This window comes from Myxine glutinosa, chromosome 6, assembly GCF_964187855.1.
Source record: "Myxine glutinosa chromosome 6, kmMyxGlut1.1, whole genome shotgun sequence".
In the NCBI taxonomy this organism is placed as follows: domain Eukaryota; kingdom Metazoa; phylum Chordata; class Myxini; order Myxiniformes; family Myxinidae; genus Myxine; species Myxine glutinosa.
In genome coordinates this window covers 25,999,142-26,019,884 of record NC_136266.1, presented here as the reverse complement: position 1 = coordinate 26,019,884, position 20,743 = coordinate 25,999,142, and the positions used below count along the sequence as shown (strand labels likewise).

At 46.6% G+C, this 20,743-nt stretch overlaps 1 protein-coding gene across 4 annotated transcripts; it reads right to left on the bottom strand.

The window, feature by feature from the left end:
- Positions 1-5,115: 5,115 nt before the first annotated feature.
- On the bottom strand, positions 5,116-20,239 carry LOC137429656 (heterogeneous nuclear ribonucleoprotein A1). Of its 4 annotated transcripts, none has more exons than XM_068119764.2 (11): positions 20,109-20,238; positions 17,707-17,835; positions 17,388-17,534; positions 17,090-17,300; positions 15,992-16,084; positions 15,794-15,853; positions 15,536-15,595; positions 8,283-8,438; positions 6,413-6,580; positions 6,101-6,171; positions 5,116-5,835 (listed from the first exon to the last, which is right to left on the bottom strand). In XM_068119764.2, exons 1-10 carry the CDS (start codon positions 20,112-20,114, stop codon positions 6,119-6,121), a joined length of 1,083 nt encoding a protein of 360 aa, XP_067975865.1. In that variant the 5' UTR covers positions 20,115-20,238; the 3' UTR covers positions 5,116-5,835; positions 6,101-6,118. The 4 variants fall into 4 exon arrangements, with proteins under 4 accessions (XP_067975865.1, XP_067975866.1, XP_078635817.1 ...); XM_068119765.2 differs by having other exon boundaries at positions 6,458-6,580; XM_078779691.1 differs by lacking the exon at positions 15,794-15,853 and having other exon boundaries at positions 6,458-6,580; positions 20,109-20,239.
- Between the last annotated feature and the right edge of the window lie 504 nt (positions 20,240-20,743).

The window sequence follows — 20,743 nt, the reverse complement described above, 5'->3', positions numbered from 1 at the left end:
AGCATCCTGGAAATCAGCAAACATTACCACTTTACACAAAAAAGGTGCAAAAACAGATCCTTGCAACTACAGACCAATCAGCCTGCTCCCAATTATCAGCAAAGTCATGGAATCCATCATTGCTTCGGATATGAAATCTTTCCTCTTCTCCAATGGCTTGATCTCTGATCATCAATTTGGTTTCAGACCAGGTCACTCTACTCTGGACATGCTGCTTCTGCTGTCTCAACAATGGATGGAGGTCCTCAATGCCAAACAGGAAATCAGAGCTGTCTCCCTTGACATATCACATGCCTTCGATACGGTCTGGCACCCAGCTCTGCTCACCAAACTCTCCTCCTATGGTATCCATGGAAATCTCCATGCATGGCTTGCGGACTTCCTCTCTGGTCGTAGTCAACGTGTGGCCCTGAATGGATTTCTCTCATCTCCCCTTCCTGTTCAGGCTGGAGTTCCCCAAGGCAGTGTGCTGGGCCCTGTGCTTTTTCTGGTCTTTATCAATGATCTCTCCGACTCTCTGGAAAATCCTCTCTATCTCTTTGCTGATGACTCCACTCTCTGCCGCTCCATTCCTCTTCCCTCATATCGGCAGTCTGCAGCCTCCTCACTCTCTGAAGACCTGGCCAAAATCACAGACTTGTCAAACAAGTGGAACATGTCTTTCAATCCTGACAAATCTCACACTCTTACTATGTCTCTCCGAAAAGATCGACTGGACAACCCTCCCATCTACTTTCTCAACAATCCTCTCCAAGAAGTTATGTCGCTCAAGCTTTTGGGTCTCACTATCTGCCATGATCTTTCTTGGGAAAACCACATTTCCAAGCTGGCCTCCAAAGCCAGTCGCCGACTGGGCATCCTCCGTCGTGCGAAATCCTTCCTAGGCACACCTGAGCTCCTCACCACATACAAGGCTTTCATCCGCAGCTCAATGGAATACTGTTCTCCCCTATGGGCTGGTGCTCCTGCCTCACACCTGGCTCGGCTTCACGCTGTTGAATCCAAAGCTTTCAGAATCATTGGAATCTCCCGCGATGAAGCTATCTCTGAGGGCCTTTCACTCACTCACCGCAGGCAGGTAGGTGGTCTTTCTGTCTTCTACCGACTCCTCTCCGGCCTTGCTCCCCCAGCTCTCTCTGTGCTCTGTCCCCCAAATATTCCTACAGGTCGCACAAGATCTGCCAGCCACCCTCTGATGGTTAAACTGCCGAAATCTCGGCTCTCTGCTCACCTTCACTCTTTCATTCCTCTTTTCTCCCGCCTCTGGAACAAACTCCCACACTCACTTCAATCACACTCCTCCCTCCAGGTCTTTAAAACAGCTGTTCACCACCATCTCTTATCTTCCCCCATCCAAAACCTTGATCTTTTCTACCCCCACTAATTCACCCCAGATCCACCTTGTTTGAAATTCCACCTTCTTTCCTGGAAGTCCTGGCAGTGTCCATATGTTTTATACCTCTCCCACCCCCCCCCCCCCTTCCCATGCCTCCCCCCCAAAGCCCTCTCCCTCCCACAGTTCTCTCGATGTCTCCATGTCTCAGTCCCTGCTCTCAAATGTTTGTGTTTGTGTCCTTCCCCCTCTCTCCCCATCTTGTCTACCGCTCCCGATGTTATTTGTTTTATGTGTCTGTTTGTCTTTCTGTGTGATTAATGTTCGCTCTTTCACGAGCCTCGATCTTGTATACAAAAAAAAAGAAGAAAAAAAAGACATATATGGCATCAGACATGCATGGTGGCGGCCATCTTGGATTTTGACGTGGGTTGCACCCATACACCAAATTCGAATGCGGTCCTTCGCTTACTTACGCACGCACGGACGGACGGACGGGAAAACCATAGTCCCCTTTCCTCCGTGGTACGACGGGGGACAAAAAAAAAAAAGAGGCGGCAAGTTAAGACATGGGGTTGGAAGATGTTAGGTGGGGGAAGTACAGGGACAACTTCGCAGTAGAGTACAAGCAAGGGGGAGGTGGGTGGGAAATGAGGAACTTGTCAAAAAATCCAGGTCTGGAATGGAAGAAGCACGGAGAGTGTTTAAGGGCATTGCAGAAGTGTTGTGTGGAAGATCCTCAGGAAAGGGTAGAATGTCGATTTGGGGCAGAAATCAGGTGTGGTTGACAGAGGAAGTCGGGGAGGAAGTTGGGGAGAAGAAGGAAGTTTGGAAGAGGATCGAGAAGAACAAGCATAGAGGGGGACAACTGGATGCAGGGTTGTTGCACCTGTTTTGCCACCTGTATGGGGCAAAATAAGAAAGCAGCAAAGAGAGAGGTGGATAAGGTGTAGAGATGATAGTTGCTGCAGGAAAAGTTGGAGTTAGTTAGACAAAGAGGCTGATGAATGTACTGTATATGAGAGGATTCAATTCTTGAGGACAGGGTTCATTGTGCCGATATGGAAGAGGAAGGGCGATGTTTAAGATCCGAGGAAGTATCGGGGCCTTAGTATCCTTGGTCATATCATGAAGGTGCTGGAGTGTTTTGACCAGGAGGATAAGGAAGAGTGTGGAGATGGAGATCGGCGAAGAGCAGCAGGAATTTATAACGGGGGACGACGGATGGGATGTTCACACAGAGAGCTGGTGGAGCAGAGCTCGGAGGTGCAAGGTCAAATGGCACTGGGATTTGTGGACCGGGACAAGGCCTACGACACTGTGCCGAGAGAGATGGTGATGGCGACACTGAGATGGATGGGTGTGCCGGCAGCAGAAGTTATGTTGGTGGAATCGATGTACAAAGGAACGAAAGGAAGAGTTTTGGTTGGTCCTATGTCTGAGGAGTTCAGTGTGAACATTGGTTTGAGCCAGGGAAGCTCTCAGCCCACATGTTTATCATGATGGAGCTGGTAAGGCGAACATGAGGGGTAGTACAGGGAGGATGTTGTATGTGACGGAGAGTAGACAAGAGATGCAGCAAGGAGGAAGTACTGTGGCAGTGGAGGAAGGCATTTGAGAAACATTGGCTGAAGAAGAGTATGGAGAAGACAGAGGTGATGTGGTCAGGCAGCAGAGAAAATAAATGAATATCAGGTGAGAGGGGAAGGAGATCATACAGGGAAAGTGGTTTGCATATAGTGGTGGGAAGGGGGAGGGGAGAGGAAGGGGGAACAGGGACTGTGGATGGTAGGTCAGAGGCAGAAGATTCAGGTGGGTGTGAATGTGTGGAGGAAGTCTGAGTGAGTAATGGCAGATACAACGACATCAGGAGTTTGAAAGGGAAGGACATTGTGACTTGCGTTGTGACGGCCTACCTTGACAATCTCAATGAGGTGGCACTGACGGAGACAAGAGGTGGCTGGTTTGAGGGAACTGGGTCAGGAGGATTGCACGAGTGAAGTGGGTGGACAGGAGGATGCGTGAATTGAGGGATGACATTGATGTGCAGATGAGCTTGATAGGAAGATTTTTTATTTTTTTTTATCCGGCTGAAGTGAGCTGGACACGGTGCAGATAGAGGAAGAGAGAATGGCAAAAGCGGAGGATAAGTCGAGGGAGCTAGGTTGGAGGAAAGGAGGTAGACCAAGGTTGAGATGGGAAAATTATGTGGAGGGATAACAACAAGGTGAGGGTGGTAGCAGAGTGGAGAGAGTTGGCTGAGGATGGGGGAAGGTGGAGCACGGCATTGAGGTCTGGTCGAAGCAGGGCAGATGCTTGGTACCGTTGGACCTCACCCCTCATTTAAAAAAAAAAGGAAGAGAAGAAGAAGAAGTCATACCATTGCAGTGCCTACGCCCAGATCTCAAAGCGTTCATTCAATTTGTGGAATAGCATCTGCTGAGGTCAGTGATTAATACATTGCTCAAAAAACGTGAAATACCATGAAAAGCAAGAACACGCTATTTTAACAGCAAATCCTCCAGGGTAACGACTACGACTTCAACCGCCACAAATAATCCCACCCACAATCCTGAGGGATCAGCGGCCGAGGGGGAAGAACGGTCAGTCGTTCACGAACCGTTTGCCAGACCTGATGTTTGACTTGAGCAGACTTAGGCAGGAATTTGTCATGAGTGGAACCTAATCTTCATTGAAAGACCCCGTGGGACTTTTAGCATCCAGTAGGTAATGGCAGCAGGTTGGACAACCAGCTTAACGTGAAAGACGGTGCTTTGCGAAGCTGCACCCTGCCTGCAAAGCACCAATCCGACAGTTTATATTTGGGACGAGAATCAAAGTCGGACTAGATGGCTCAAAGTTAAGTACCCCATCTCCGCACCATCCTGATGAGCGTCTTCAAGCAGCTTTAATTAAAAGAAAAAGGCACAAGCCTCCTTCGAATTCCACAGATTTTATTGCAAAAATGACAAACAGAAGGAAAAATAAAAGAACCAGCTCCATTCATACTTACCAACCTTGAAGAGCACATCCCCTCTCCAACCTAGGGAATGAAAACGCATTCAGTAATGAAAAAACAAAAGAAAGAAAACAGCCAGATTTTTTGTCAAATACTTTTAAAACCGGTTATACTTCATGAAAGGGCTTACCTATACCAGTATAAACGTGTCTTAGGCAAGGTGCTGTCTGCCTCCACTACCAGCTGTTGTATCCACTTGCTAAAAGCAACGCTGAGGGCTGTCACTACCCCCGCTGCTACAGTGGCAACCTAGCCCAGAGATCCTGGGATCAATGGTCAGGATGGAGACCTCCGAAGAAACGCATTCCAATGGCCGAAGACTTGAAGGAACCCGAAAAGCTGTGCAAATCACTGGCTTCAATCAGCTACTTCCTTCCTTTGCTGTCCTCGTCTTGTCAAAGATTCCTGGACACTCTTCCTCTGGATACAAACTGCAATCTTCTAAAGCAATACATCTAAATGCGTTCAGTGCAATTGCACATCTTTTTTCTGCCGATTTTTCTATTTGTAATTTACATATTAGATACGCAAGTATGGCGGAAATTGAGAAACAAACTGCCCCTTCACCCCCAAAACAATACATACACTAGCAAGAACAGTCCCCCCCCCCCACCCCCACCGCAATCCCCTCCAGTCTTCACGTGTACGTAATATATGGATTGCCCCTAATTTGTGTAAATAGCAAACATCTGCACAAAACGAATGACCAACATGCAGACGGCCGTTGCTTTTGCAACAGACGCCAAGTAGCACTACTCAGCTATAACATGTACAAGGACATCTTTATTCGCCTACGCATTTCAATCCAAGATTTGCAAGTTATAAACCAATGCGAGGGGAGGAAGATGGGGTTGAGGGGGAAAAAAAAAAACATTTAGTCCAGCCCACTTCTGCAATGACATTAATGGAAAAGTTTTGTACAATAACGCTTCCCCTGCCCACTAAAAATAAAAACACATGCAATAGAAACACTAACTAGATTATAACAAACCGATTTTCAAGGACGCCTTGTTATTGTTTTTAAAAAGTCGAACACAAGACGCACGACAACAATGCCTACGCAAATCGCGTACAAAAGTGTCTTTCACATCTGCCATATGCATCGACAATAACTCGGGATAATGCTAACATCCAACATTGCGGCACAGTTGCGAAAGGAAACAAAATAAGCTTCAATTAAAAAGAATCCAACCGAGAGGGTGACCAGTGAGCAAAGCAGGTACTTTTATTCTACCGGACAAGGTATTCTAGAGCATTTGTATATCTGCACAGCTAAAGGAAGCGAAAGGGGTGCAGAGTCCGGGCTGGAGGGTGGGGGAGGCTCGTGTTTCAAAAATCCTGATGGGCTAGATGTTGCAGCAGTGCCACAGTTGTGCCTGCCCTGCCCACCGCCTCTCTGGTCTCTGGCAATCTGCGCTGACAATGCTGAGAAATTTACTGTGGCTGTCCTGGTAATCTTGGGTCGTCCTACATACACTGTGCCCTGTTGGGATGCGAACATACGGACACAACTGTAAAATACTGCGCAGCGGGCCAAGAGGGTATTTAACAAAGCACAGATTGGATCAACTGATCGGAAGTGCAGCATTTGCACTTGAACTAAACTTTTGCTGCTGCAAACTTAAGAGGTGGAACTATTCCGACAATCAAGCAATTTCCACACGAGTTTGTAGTCATCGATCTACATATATGTACGTACATGTAAACCGATGCAAATCATATGATAGCCATCGTAAGCAAACTGTCACCTGAAATTATTCCGCCATTTAATATCTTCCACGCCCGCTGCCGTAGCCACCTCCCATGGACCCATATCCACCTAGAGGGTACGGGGAAATAAAGTGATTCACTGAAGCTTTTGCAACTCACTGTGACAATAAAATACTCAAACGTGGCAGCGCAGACCTGACAATAATCAAACTGCCACCAGTTGCTCGAAAGAAGCAAAAGGGGAAGAAATGGTCGAGCCAATAAAGCAGTGAGTGCCAAGTTGAGCCTACACCCAAAGAGCTTTCCCTTCATAAAGTGGCTTATTTTAGGTCAATTTCAACAACACCTACCACCATACGGGCCCCCACCAGAGCTCCTTCCTCCATATCCTCCACCTTTCATTGGTCCATAGTTTGATGACTGCTGGCTGTAGTTTCCAAAATCATTTCCACCATAGCCTCCACCACTTCCGCCACCGCCTCCGCCACTACCACCACCGCCACCACCACCATAGCCACCTGCAAAAATTAGTGGCAGAGTTATGAAATGCAAAAGTAGGACTGAATTTTGAGAAAGAATTTTTTTTAGTGTCGTCTCCAATAAATTAAATCCCTGAACCACCCCATCATTCTCCTAAACCTTCTCTCCACACCCACCACAACCAAAATCAGAGCTGCTTACCATTGCCATGCAAAAGCAACAATTCAGCAAATGTAAATCGCCCAAACTCGCATTGCGGAACGACTCGGCGCAGAGCCTCGAGCCGGTAGCGGAACGACTCGGCGCAGCGCCTCGAGCCGGTAGCGGGACGACTCGGCGCAGAGCCTCGAGCCGGTAGCGGGACGACTCGGCGCAGAGCCTCGAGCCGGTAGCGGAACGACTCGGCGCAGAGCCTCGAGCCGGTAGCGGAACGACTCGGCGCAGAGCCTCGAGCCGGTAGCGGAACGACTCGGCGCAGAGCCTCGAGCCGGTAGCGGAACGACTCGGCGCAGAGCCTCGAGCCGGTAGCGGAACGACTCGGCGCAGAGCCTCGAGCCGGTAGCGGAACGACTCGGCGCAGAGCCTCGAGCCGGTAGCGGAACGACTCGGCGCAGAGCCTCGAGCCGGTAGCGGAACGACTCGGCGCAGAGCCTCGAGCCGGTAGCGGAACGACTCGGCGCAGAGCCTCGAGCCGGTAGCGGAACGACTCGGCGCAGAGCCTCGAGCCGGTAGCGGAACGACTCGGCGCAGAGCCTCGAGCCGGTAGCGGAACGACTCGGCGCAGAGCCTCGAGCCGGTAGCGGAACGACTCGGCGCAGAGCCTCGAGCCGGTAGCGGAACGACTCGGCGCAGAGCCTCGAGCCGGTAGCGGAACGACTCGGCGCAGAGCCTCGAGCCGGTAGCGGAACGACTCGGCGCAGAGCCTCGAGCCGGTAGCGGAACGACTCGGCGCAGAGCCTCGAGCCGGTAGCGGAACGACTCGGCGCAGAGCCTCGAGCCGGTAGCGGAACGACTCGGCGCAGAGCCTCGAGCCGGTAGCGGAACGACTCGGCGCAGAGCCTCGAGCCGGTAGCGGAACGACTTGGCGCAGAGCCTCGAGCCGGTAGTGGAACGACTCAGCGCAGAGCCTCGAGCCGATAGCGGGACGGCACAGCAAAGCGCCTCAAACTGGTAGTGGAACGGCGCAATGCAGCGAGCAATGAGCGTGCACATCATGATGAAATAAAAACAACGAATGAAATCTTCCTTTGGAATGAAATACAAAATATATCAGATGCCTGACCAGCATCACCAAGAGGAAAAAAGTCCGCTGCTTGCAAAGTCTGCGGTCTACCTTCACGTTAACGTCTCTCTACATCTTAGCTTGTTTGGTCGTCGGGATCCTGTTTCCCCTCTTAATATGCAAATCATGCATAGTTTGTACATTCTTGGCCATCTGTTTGAAAAACCATTTTCACCGATTTTCTTCTCTTCAAGGAGCTAGCTGCAAGCTCTGCATAAAAAACCTGTTTTACATTACTCGTTTGCATAACAACCTCATCATTGCATTACAAATCGTTAATCTGGATGACATGCACCGCAACATTAGCCAAAATTGGTTTGTTTGAAGATCCTTTATATGGTAAGAGTGGCCATTGTAAGGTGTTCTTAAATATAAAGAGCTTACAGCCATGATTGCACATTGCTCCCACCACATATAAAAACAGAAAAATTTGAATTTAAAAAAAAAAAAATTCTCACCGCCGTATCCTGGACCCCCGCCGTAATTATCGTAGCCACCTCCAAATCCTCCCCCTCCACCAGGGCCGTAGCCACCACCACCACCACCACCGTACCCACCACCACCACCACCGTACCCACCACGATCTCCACCATAACCACCAGAAAATCCTCCACCTGCACAAACATGTCACCAAGCCATCAGGTGACCCAAAAAGCTTCCCTCAAGATAAATAGGTGTCGTCTGTACAGGATACACTTGAACAAATTGCAGCCATGACATCAACAAGCAAACACAAAAACATCAAATTGATCCAAATGGAGTTACATTTACCAATTTGTAATACAACAAAATGTGAAAAAGTCATGGGGTGTGAATACTTTCTGAAGGCACTATATGTATTTCGACAATTTTCACGGCAAAAAAAAGAAAATTCATCAAAGTTGCTGGCATGCAATGACCGACATTTTCTAACTCCACCAACAAAGGTGGATAGAGGTTATGTTTTCACCCCTATCCGTTTGTTTACAGGCTCTCAAAAAGTTCTGTACAGACTTGGACGAAATTTGGTGGAGATGTTGAGTATGTGACAAGGATGAAATGATTAGATTTTAGTCTAACTTGGTGGATGAATTGGTTAGGTGACAAGAACAAGCAGATTCAATTTTGGTTCAGGTCCGGATACAGATCCGGCCAGCCTCAATAATATGAATGAATGATCGTTTTAAGGCCATTTTCCCCGCTAGAGCGGGGGTTAGCCTTGCGGGTTAGCCTCAGTGGGATTTTTAAAAAAATAACCACCTCTAGAGGCCATTTTTCCCCGCAGGGCAGGGGTTGGCCTTTTTCGGGAACCGTGGTTGTTGTTGTTTTTTTGGTCCCCTTTTTGAAGCAATGTTTTATGGCCGGATGCCCTTCCTGACGCCAACCCTTTTTGCCGCCTTTAACGACAAACAGGGAATTACCAGTGAACTGGTACTCAATTAGCCGACCTCGGAAGGATGACAGGCTGAGTCAACCCCCCTAGCGTTAATTCAGCGATCGACCGGGATTCGAACCCAGGATCCTAAGCCGGCACCCTAGCCGCTAGCCCAACACCAGGGTTCCCTCAGTGGGATACAACAACAACAACAACAACAACATGCATTTTAAGGCCATTTTCCCTGCTAGAGCGGGGGTTAGCCTTGCGGTCCCCATGACAATCTTCTCCATTTTGCCCTATTTTCTGCATCTCCCCTTGTTAACCCCCCCTTGCCCGCATTTCTTCTTCCACCATCTTTAACCAAGTCTTTCTCGGTCTTCCCCGTCCTCTACTTCCTTCTACATTAACTTCCATCACTCTTCTCAACCAGTCACTTTCATCCTTCCTCAATACATGACCAAACCATCTCAACCTGTTCCTCTTCACAGCATCAATCACAGGCAATATTCCCATCATCTTTCGCAATTCATCATTTGTCTTCCTCTCTCTCAACGATACTCCGCACATCCATCGAACCATTCGCATTTCCACCCTTTCCAGCCTTCGTTGCTGCTCTACGTTCATTACCCATGTCTCGCTCCCATAAATCATAACACTTCTCACACATGCAGCATACACCTTTCCCTTCAGCTTCAGCGACACTCTCCTCCTCATCAGCACGCCACTCAGTTCCCGAAACTTCTTCCATGCACATCTCACTCGAGCAACCGTTGCCGAGTCTGATCCACCTTCTCCATTCAGCATGTCTCCGAGGTTGCAAAATGTTTTCACACCTTCCAGCTTCACGCCGTCTCCAAGATCCAACTCAACATTTCCTCCATCTGCAGCTCCCTCTGTGCACACCTTACATTTGAATGTAGCTGCCACACTGGTAAATGACCCTCTCAGACCACTACATTTTTGATGAACCCACTCAGCACACATTGTACATTGAATGGAGTTCACTCCGACACCCTTCCTGCACACAGCACACGGCCACTTCCCAGTTCTTTCCACCTCACCACATGCTTTACCACTTGCCATCACCTTTGTCTTTCCGATATTCACCTTCAGACCTTTTGTCTCCATACATTCCTTCCACTTGTTCATCTTTTCCTTCAGTCCATCCATACTTTCCGCAATCAACACCAGATCATCTGCATACAACAACTCCCACGGTAAACCCTCGTTTACGTTCTGAGCCAGCACCTCCATCACAGCTACAAATAGTAGTGGACTTAGTACCGACCCCTGATGCACTCCCACCTTCACCTCAAACTCACCACTGTTCCCGTCCTTCGTCCTTACAGCTGTGCGCGCTCTTTTGTACATTGCCATCACGACTCTGATCAACCATTCCTCCACTCCTAACTTCCTCAATGCCCATGTCAATACTTTGCGTGGAACCCTATCGAATGCTTTCTCCAGATCAACAAACCCAAAAAACAACTTCTTCCTCTTATCCATGTACTTCTCCTGCAACTGCCTCACAATGAAAAGCGCATCTGTCGTTCCTCTTCCTGGCATAAATCCAAACTGCATTTCGTCGATCTTCACTTTCTTCCTTATCCTCCTCTCCAACACCCTTTCCAATACCTTCATTCCATGCTCCAATAACTTTATCGCTCGGTACGAGCCACACTCCAGAGGGTCACCTTTCCCCTTGTATAGAGGGACGATGGTACTCAGTTCCCAATCCACTGAAATGCAGCCTTCTTTCACCACCAGATTACAGATCTCTGTCATTCTCTTCACACCCCAACTTCCTGCTGCCTTCAACATATCTCCCACAACTCCCGTCGGCCCTCCCGCTTTTCCACTCTTCATTGCTTTTATCGCTTCCTCAACTTCCTTCTCAGTTATCTTCTCTGCCGGTCCTAAAACTGGGTTACTCTCTATGTTGCCATCCCATTCATTCTCTGTATTCAACAGCATTTCCATATATCTTTTCCATCTTCCTTTAATTCCATCTGGGTCGACAACGATTTGTCCCACTTCATCCTTCAAGCAACTCACCCCCATCACATCACACCTCTCTTTCGCTATGTGCTTTGCAATCCTGAATACTGCTTTCTGACCCTCTTCTGAATCCAAGCGTTCTCCGAACATTTTCCTACATGCCTCCTGTGCCTTTGCTACCTCTTTCTTTGCAGCCTTCCTGGCTGCCTTATAACTTTCATGCTCTGCTGTTTCTGCTCCCGTACCCTTCGCCTTCTGCCACTCTTTGAACTTCTTCCTCTTCTCGTCAATCCTCTTTCCAACTTCAACATCCCACCACCATGTTTCCGAGTGCCTCGGTGGTCCTTTTGTCCATCCACATACCTCACCAACGGCTCCCAACAGACTAGCTTTCATTGACATCCAACCACTTTCAAGCTCTACCACATCATCCTCTACCCTACTCAGCCTCTCTCTACTGTCAGCTCTTTCAACCTCCACACATTCATTCTCGGTTGGTACTTCAACCGCCGAGCTCTCCTTGCACCTTTCACCCTTATGTCGCAGACAACCAAGTGGTGCAGTGAAACAGCCTCCTCCCCCGGGATCACCTTTGTGTCCCGGAGGTGCCCCCTATCTCGCCTACGCACCATCAGGTAGTCAACGGTTGTCGTCGACCCACCTGACGTGTATGTAACAAGCTTATTGTCCTCTTTCTGGAACTGAGTATTACAAATCAACAAATCAGCTCCATCAGCAAACTCCAAAATCCTTTCACCTTCTCCATTTCTCACACCATATCCGTAACCCCCATGAACTCCCTCAAAACCATCCATACTCCTTCCCACATGTCCATTCAGGTCTCCTCCCACCACAACAACTTCCTCATCTTTCACGTTTTCCATCAGCTTCTCTATCGCACACCAGAACTTGTCCTTCTCTTCATCGCTTCGACCAACCTGCGGAGCATATCCTGAGATGACGTTCACCAAGAGCTTTCCAATCATCATTTTCACCATCATCAACCTATCACTCACTCTAGTCACACTCACCACACTGTCTACAAACTCCTCAGAAAACAGGACACCAACACCATTCACGCCCTCCGGGCACCCTTGCCACACAAACTTGTATTTCTGTCCCTGCCTACCCTTCACCATTCTCACACCACTTCCCTTCCATCTCGTCTCTTGCACACAACATTCCCTCAGTGGGATACAAAACGTAAATTCTAAAAATCAATCGGAAAATCAGCAACTCTATTGTTGGCTTTAAACATAAACCATCAGGCCAAGTGAAATAAGGATTTCAAAATATTCTTTATTTCTGTGAGAAACTATTGCTTTACAAGTAAAGATACATTCAAAGTACACCGCCCCCATACCAAATAATTAAATATCTTACAGCGCGGCATTGCCGGGGCGCCTCCGGCACCCGGCAATACCGCAGTGCAGCTCATAGAGTGCATTGGGAGGGAGAGGTGTACAATCATTGATTGATTAATTGCATAATTAAAATCAATAAAAGGCCCTAAAATATTTTCTTAATCAATTGGCCGATAGCATAACTAAACCACGAGTGCTTCATCCGAAGATGTATCTTTCAGAAATTTAAGTAAACGTCATTAATAAAAAAATTAAATAATTAATTGATTAATCAATAAATAATAATTAATAGATTAAACGATTAATCAATAAATCAAAAATATCCTTTATAGCCACATCACCTGGCCACTGTCATGTCCAAATATTAGCTTCCTAGCTCAAAAGGTGCCTGAGATATTGGCCAAATGAGAAAGAAAATAAATAAATGATTAATAATGAAAATAAATAAATAATAATCAGTAAAAAATTAAATAGTTAATCAATTGGCTAATGGAATACATCAACCACCACCATTTCATCCGAATCTGCAACTTTAAAAAAATAATTAATAAAGTCATTCATCGAATAATTAAGTAATTAATCGATTAATTAATTAATCAATAAATCAAAAATACCCTTTACAGCCAAATCACTTGGTCATTGTCATGCCCAAACATTAGCTTCCGAGCTCAAAAGGTGCCTGAGATATTGCCCAGATGAGGAATAAAATAAATAAATTATTAATAACGAAAATAAATAAATAATCATTTTTTAAAAAATGAAGTAATTAATCAATTCGCTAATAGAACACATAAACCACCACCATTTCATTAGAATCTGTAACTTTAAAAAAAAATAATTCGTCATTAATTGAATAATTAAATAATTAATCAATAAATCAAAAATAGCCTTTGCAACCAAATCACTTGATCATTGGCATGTCCAAATATCAGCTTCCGAACTCAAAAAGTGCCTGAGATAATGGTCAGAAGAGAAAGGAAATGTATAAGTACTTAAATAATCGCTAATAATTAAATAACTCATCAATTAATTGATTAATCAAAAAACAAAAATACCGTTTTTGACAAAGTACTTGCTCACTATTGTGCTGAAATTTCAGCTTCCTAGCTCAAAGGATGGCTGAGATATGGCCTGGACAACCAAGAAAACAAGCGTTACGCCTCGGTCCCCCGTCGGGGAAGTGATGTGAGTTGACAAAGTGGAGGACGCAGAAAACATGCTACGATATGATATTTCGCTCACAAGGTTCAGACATACATGGAGGCGGCCATCTTGGATTTTGACGTGGCAACCCAATTTTCAATAGCGTTCTTCCTTATGCCTAGATACACCCACAGACCATATTAGAAGTTGGTACTTCGCTTATTTTTCAAGATATTCCGCTCACAAGGTTCAGACATACATGGCGGCGGCCATCTTGGATTTTAACGTGGCGACCCAATTTTCAATAGCGTTCTTCCTTATGCCTAGATACACCCACACACCAGATTAGAAGTTAGTAATTCGCTTATTTTTCAAGATATTTCGCTCACAAGGTTCAGACATACATGGCATCAGACATACATGGTGGCGGCCATCTTGGATTTTGACGTGGGTTGCACCCACACACCAAATTCGAATGCGGTCCTTCGCTTACGCACGCACACATGGACGGACGGAGGGGAAAACTATAGTCCCCCTTTCACTCCGCGGTGCGACGGGGGACGGGGGACAACAACCAGAGTGACAAGCGTTATGCCTAGGTCCCCCGTCGGTGAAGTGATGTGAGTTGACAAAGTGGAAGACGCAGAAAACATGCTATGAAATGATATTTCGCTCACAAGGTTCAGACATACATGGAGGCGGCCATCTTGGATTTTGACGTGGCCACCCAATTTTCAATAGCGTTCTTCCTTATGCCTAGATACACCCACACACCAGATTAGAAGTTGGTACTTCGCTTATTTTTCAAGATATTCCGCTCACAAGGTTCAGACATACATGACAGCGGCCATCTTGGATTTTGACGTGGCCACCCAATTTTCAATAGCGTTCTTCCTTATGCCTAGATACACCCAAACACCAGATTAGAAGTTGGTACTTTGATTATTTTTCAAGATATTCATCTCACAAGGTTCAGACATACATGGCGGCGGCCATCTTGGATTTTGACGTGGCGACCCAATTTTAAACAGCGTTCTTGCTTGTGCCTAGATACACCCACACACTAGATTAGAAGTTGGTACTTCGCTTATTTTTCAAGATATTTCGCTCACAAGGTTCAGACATATATATGGTGGCGGCCATCTTGGATTTTGACGTGGCGCCCCAATTTTCATTAGCGTTCTTCCTTATGCCGAGATACACCCACACACCAAATTAGACGTTGGTACTTCACTTATTTTTCAAGATATTCATCTCACAAGGTTCAGACATACGTGGCGACCCAATTTTCAATAGCGTTCTTCCTTATGCCTAGATACACTCACACACCAGATTAGACGTTGGTACTTCGCTTATTTTTCAAGATATTCATCTCACAAGGTTAAGACATACATGGCATCAGACATACATGGCGGCGGCCATCTTGGATTTTGACGTGGGTTGCACCCACACACCAAATTCGAATGCGGTCCTTCGCTTACACACGCACGCACGCACACACGCACGCACACACGGGAAAGCCATAGTCGCCCTTTCGCTACGCTGTGCGAACTGAGTACTCCCTTCCAGCGTGCGTCATTGCCGAGCCCCCTTCGGTGCCTGGCAATGACATTATGCAGCGCCTGGAGATGGCATCGGAAATGTGCGGTGTACAATAATATAAATGGCCTTGTGATATGGAAATGCTGTTCTTGGGATTGTGGGTACAATATTGTAGGAATTCGTGCTTAAGCATAGGAATTTATTTCACTACCCTCAGACTGATTTTCACATCACCCTCCTCCTCCCTTCCCCACATTTTTGCCCAAATGGAGCCAAAACCATATAAACCCAAGTATAAATATCTTACCTCCACCATACCCATTGTAGTTGTCTCCATAACTACCACCACCCCCACCATAGCCTCCTCCTGCAAGACAAAACCATTGATGACCAACAAAGAATAGAGCATGTCCTATTTCCTTGCGCTCGTTTCATTTTATACAAGATCTATCTAGGCTCATGGCAGAGAAAAGTGCATTGTTCAGAATAAACTATAGCAAGTTTTCCTCCATGTGTTAAAAAAAAAAAAAAAAAAAGTTCCAATCCAATTGAACTCCAAGTTTACCTCCACGACCTCCAAAACCTGGACGTCCTCCAAATCCACCCCGTGGGCCAAAGTTACGCACTGCAAAAGCGGCAACATTTGTGAACTTGTCAGTGCTAACAAAAAAAAAAAAAAAAAAAAAAAAAAAAAAAAAAAAAAAAAACCCCTCCCCCCCCCCCCCCAGGATCTGCCACAAGCTCTACCTGCTGGATCACTTACTGTTTCTTTGACCCCCAACGTTGTTCATCTCCTGCCTTGAAAGCGCCTTCCGTACTTCTGCTTTGTGGAAATTAACGTCGTGGTATTTCTGAACTGTTAAAAAATAAAATTAAAAAAAAGGACAAAGTATAACAAGACGTCATTTGGAGCACAATACTTGCAAAATCCGCCCCCCACCTCCAAGGAAAAAAAATTCCATCGATACAGTAAATTGTCCATTTCATCAAGATTAAAATTGACAATCTCTATCAAAGCTCGGGTCAACAGGAAGAAAAGTGACGATTTTTCAGATGAAAAATGATGATTTTGTAAGGTTGACCTTGAGTTGACCTTTGACCTTTTGGCCTCAAAAATAGTTACTTTCTCTATTTAGTGACTCAATGTGCAAATGCTGTTCAATTTTCAAGTCAATCGGATGAAAATTGAGGATTTAAAAAACTTGGCCTATGTTGACCTTTTGGCCTATGTTGACCTTTTGGCCTATGTTGACCTCAAAAATAGTTGGTGGTTGAATTCAGTGACCATATATGAAAATCCTCTCAGAATTTCAAGTCAATCAAATGAAAATTGGTGATTTTAGAAATACGGCCCATGTTGACCTTTTGGCCTATGTTCACCTAAAATATAATTTGTGGCTGAATTCAGTGACCAGATATGCAAGTCATCTTCAAATTTCAAGTCAATTGGATGGAAAGAGGATTTTAGAAATTTGGCCTATGTTGACCTTTTGGCCTATGTTCACCTAAAATATAATTTGTGGTTGAATTCAGTGACCAGATATGCAAGTCCTCTTCAAATTTCAAGTCAAACGGATGAAAATTGAGGATTTTAGAAATTTGGCAGGGTTGGTGACCTTTGGCCTATGTTGTCCTTTTGACCTTAAAAACAATCGGCTTCTCAATTGGGACGACCTATACAACTTCGTGAACTGAGAAGGAATGGTGAGAACTGAGAATGACAGACAGAACCACAAACACAACCGACCAATATACTTGAAAAATCTTCGATTTTGTAAGTAATAAATCATCATTCTACAGGAGAAACAAAACAAAAACACTCCTTTGGAGGACGGGAGTTGGCACACCATCCATTACATACCAATTATCTTATCGACAACGTCATGGTCGTTGAAGGTGACGAATCCAAAGCCTCTCATTTTACCGCTTTGGCGGTCAGTCATCACCTCCACACTCTCGATATCTCCAAACTTTCCAAAGTAATCTCTGAGGTGGTCTTCTTTTGTATCTTCGCGAATTCCTCCAACAAAAATTTTTTTCACTTTCAGGTGCGCGCCGGGTTTCAGGGAATCCTAAAATAGCATTATCAGTCAGGTAAGGCGCACAAACAATTTTTGTTCAAATCAAAATGTCTGTCAAACAACCGGATAAATTTATACCTCACGAGATATTGCTCGCTTGGCCTCCACTGTTCGGCCGTCGAGTGTGTGTGGACGAGCTTCCATGGCCGCATCTACCTCATCAGTGGTGCTGTATGTCACAAAGCCAAATCCACGGGAACGCTTGAGTAGAGGGTCTCGCATTACCTGCAAAATAAATGTAAAGTAAAATGTAAAATAAATAAAATAAATATAAAAATAATAATCCTTCTTAAGAAAGAGCATGGGGAGATGTGGTGGGAGAGGTTTGGGGGTGTTCCTCCAGATGTAGGGGAGGGGTGGGGAAACCTCAAAAATATCCAAGGGAGAATAAATGTACCACACAGTCTGTGAGAGTTCCCCACTGCTCAAAGTACTGCCTCATGCTCTCATCAGTTGTCTCGAAGCTGAGACCACCAACAAAAAGTTTCCGCAGTTGCTCATCTGGAGGGCTGTCATAGCCTGGAACCTAAAAGACAAGTATGCATTAAACTATTAATATATAGTTGTGCAAAACTAGGCAAACACTTTCGAAGCAATTTCCCCATGTCGGGGTAAACTGAGACATCAATTCAAATTATTCCTATAATGCACCACTTCACTTCGCCACAAACACCCCAATGGAAAAAAAAAGAAAAAAAGATTAACTAACTGACGCACACGCACCCCCACCCACACACGCGTACCCCCACCCACACGCACGCATACCCCCAAACACGCGTGCGCATACCCCCACACACAAGCGTACCCCCCCACACACACAGGAGTACCCCCCCCCACACACACAAGCGTACCCCCCCCACACACACAGGAGTACCCCCCCCCCCACACACATAAGCGTACTGTACCCCCACACACAGGAGTACCCCCCCCCACACACATAAGCGTACCGTAACCCCCACACACGAGTACCCCACACACACACACACACAAACGAGTACCCCCCCACACACGCGTACCCCCCCCCCCCCCACACAGACACGCGCACCCCCACCCACACACACGCGCGCGTACCCCCCCACACGCGCGCGTACCCCCCCACACACGCACGTACCCCCCCACACGCACGCGCGTACCCCCACACACAAGCGTACCCCCACACACACACAAGCGTACCCCCACACACACACACAAGCGTACCCCCACACACACACACAAGCGTACCCCCACACACACACACAAGCATACCCCCACACACACACACAAGCGTACCCCCACACACACACAAGCGTACCCCCCACACACACAGAAGCGTACCCCCACACACACACACAAGCGTACCCCCACACACACACACAAGCGTACCCCCACACACACACACAAGCGTACCCCCACACACACACACACAAGCGTACCCCCACACAAGCGTACCCCCACACACACACAAGCGTACCCCCCTACACACAGGCGTACCCCCACACACAAAGGAGTACCCCCCCCCCCCCACACACAGGCGTACCCCCCCCCCCCACCCACACATAAGCGTACCGTACCCCCACCCCACACACACACACGAGTGCCCCCCACACACACACGCGCGTACCAACCCCCCCCCCCCCCACACACACACACACGCGTACCAACCCCCACACACACACACACACGCACCCCCCCCCCCACACGCGTACACACACACGCGTACCCCCACACACCCACACGCGTACCCCCACACACCCACACGCGTACCCCCACACACACGCGTGCCCCCACAACACACGCGCGTAACACACGCACGCGTAACACACGCACGCGTAACACACACACACACACGTAACACACACACCACACGTAACACACACACACACACACGTAACACACACACACACACGTAACACACACACACACACACACACACACACACACACACACACACACACACACACACACACACACACACACACACACACACACACACACACACACACACACACACACACACGTAGTGGGGTGGTGCCGGTGGAGAGTGGGGGGGGGGGTTGGGAGTGGGGGGGGGTTGGGAGTGGGGGGGGGGTTGGGAGTGGAGGGGAGGGGGGGGGTTACATTTATAGGAAAATCTTTTTCTTTTTTTTTTCATTTTTTTTTAGTAAAGATGGATCGGGAAATTATAAAAGAGAATGATTAGGGGAGTTCAAGAGTACATGAAGCCGAACGGGAAGTCCAAAAGGCAACGACATTTCCACCATTGTGCCTGAAGGAGACTGGAGAAATGGATAATCCCATTAACGGGATCGTGGCAGGGAAGGGTCATGGGCCTACAACAAGCCAAGCGGTTTAAATGAATACGAAAACAAAAAGGGGATGGATATGGGGAGCGTCAATTTGAATAACTGGATGATTAAAGGAAAATGTGCGAAATTATATCATCTCGTGTGGCGGAAAGGACAAGTAAAAGAAATAAAACGTGAGGAAGAAGAGATGGGGCGCGAACGAGGAAAGAAGCTCCTCCCTCGTTTTGCCGCCATTTCGCGAACTCTTCAGTCCAGGAACACGCGCACCGACAGTTTGACATGTTACCATCATATAGTACTATTAATAATAATAATAGCTTTCATTTCGTGTCAAATCTGCTTGTGATAAAATGTAGAAATGTCCTCAGGACTTCACTCGGCCAAGGCTTTGGAGGAGAAAATGAAATATCCAAAATAAAACGGTTAAAGGGAAAGTTCAAATCCTCTCGGTTTTAAGTTCGTAATATCATGTACACGAATCAAGAACATTCAAATAAACGAATGAACGACCAACCTGCATCGTTTCTGTGAGTTAAAATCCAAAAACCACACAAAAACCACGCCACCTCTCCCTCAAACACACTCTCTCCTCTTCGTTCGCTAATGGCGACTGGACCGGTAGGAACTGGAAGCAAGAAAGGACGTGACGACATCGGGTGAAAAATAATTTTGGTTTCCTTGTCTTAATTGTACTCGAATAAGGCTTACTAGGATTGATATGCCATTACTACGAAGTATTAATGTGTTTTAAATACACGGCGACTGATCATACGTATGTGATAAAATATACGGGTGATCAATTGTGTTTGCTTATACACCGCTCCCTAAATTAACATGGGGATATTCAAATTAGCTTCAAAGGATTTGGAAAAACAAGTTAAGCAATATAAATGATGATGCAAAGGTTATCGAAAAGAAGGGAAGCAAATAGTTTCTCAAGTGTTGCAACAAACGGCTGGTATTTATTGTGTTCTACTTGGGCGGTGAATTAACAACGGCATAAGAGTATAACCTTTTGGACTTTTTTGTGGTAATTACGTTCAAAACCAAATGCACATACCTTTTAGGCGATGGTTTCATGTTATCGGTCTGGAAATTTCATTGTCAATGAATCTGAACGACATCACTTATTTATGAGTATGATTTACA

What these genes read in the sequence shown, in the direction of transcription:
- LOC137429656 (XM_068119764.2), bottom strand. An exon ending in AGGTTTTGGAGGTCGTGGAG is followed by an intron (nt 15,596 to 15,793) that starts GTAAACTTGGAG and finishes TTTGTCTTGCAG; the next exon opens with GAGGAGGCTATGGTGGGGGT. An exon ending in CTACAATGGGTATGGTGGAG is followed by an intron (nt 8,439 to 15,535) that starts GTAAGATATTTA and finishes ATGTTTGTGCAG; the next exon opens with GTGGAGGATTTTCTGGTGGT.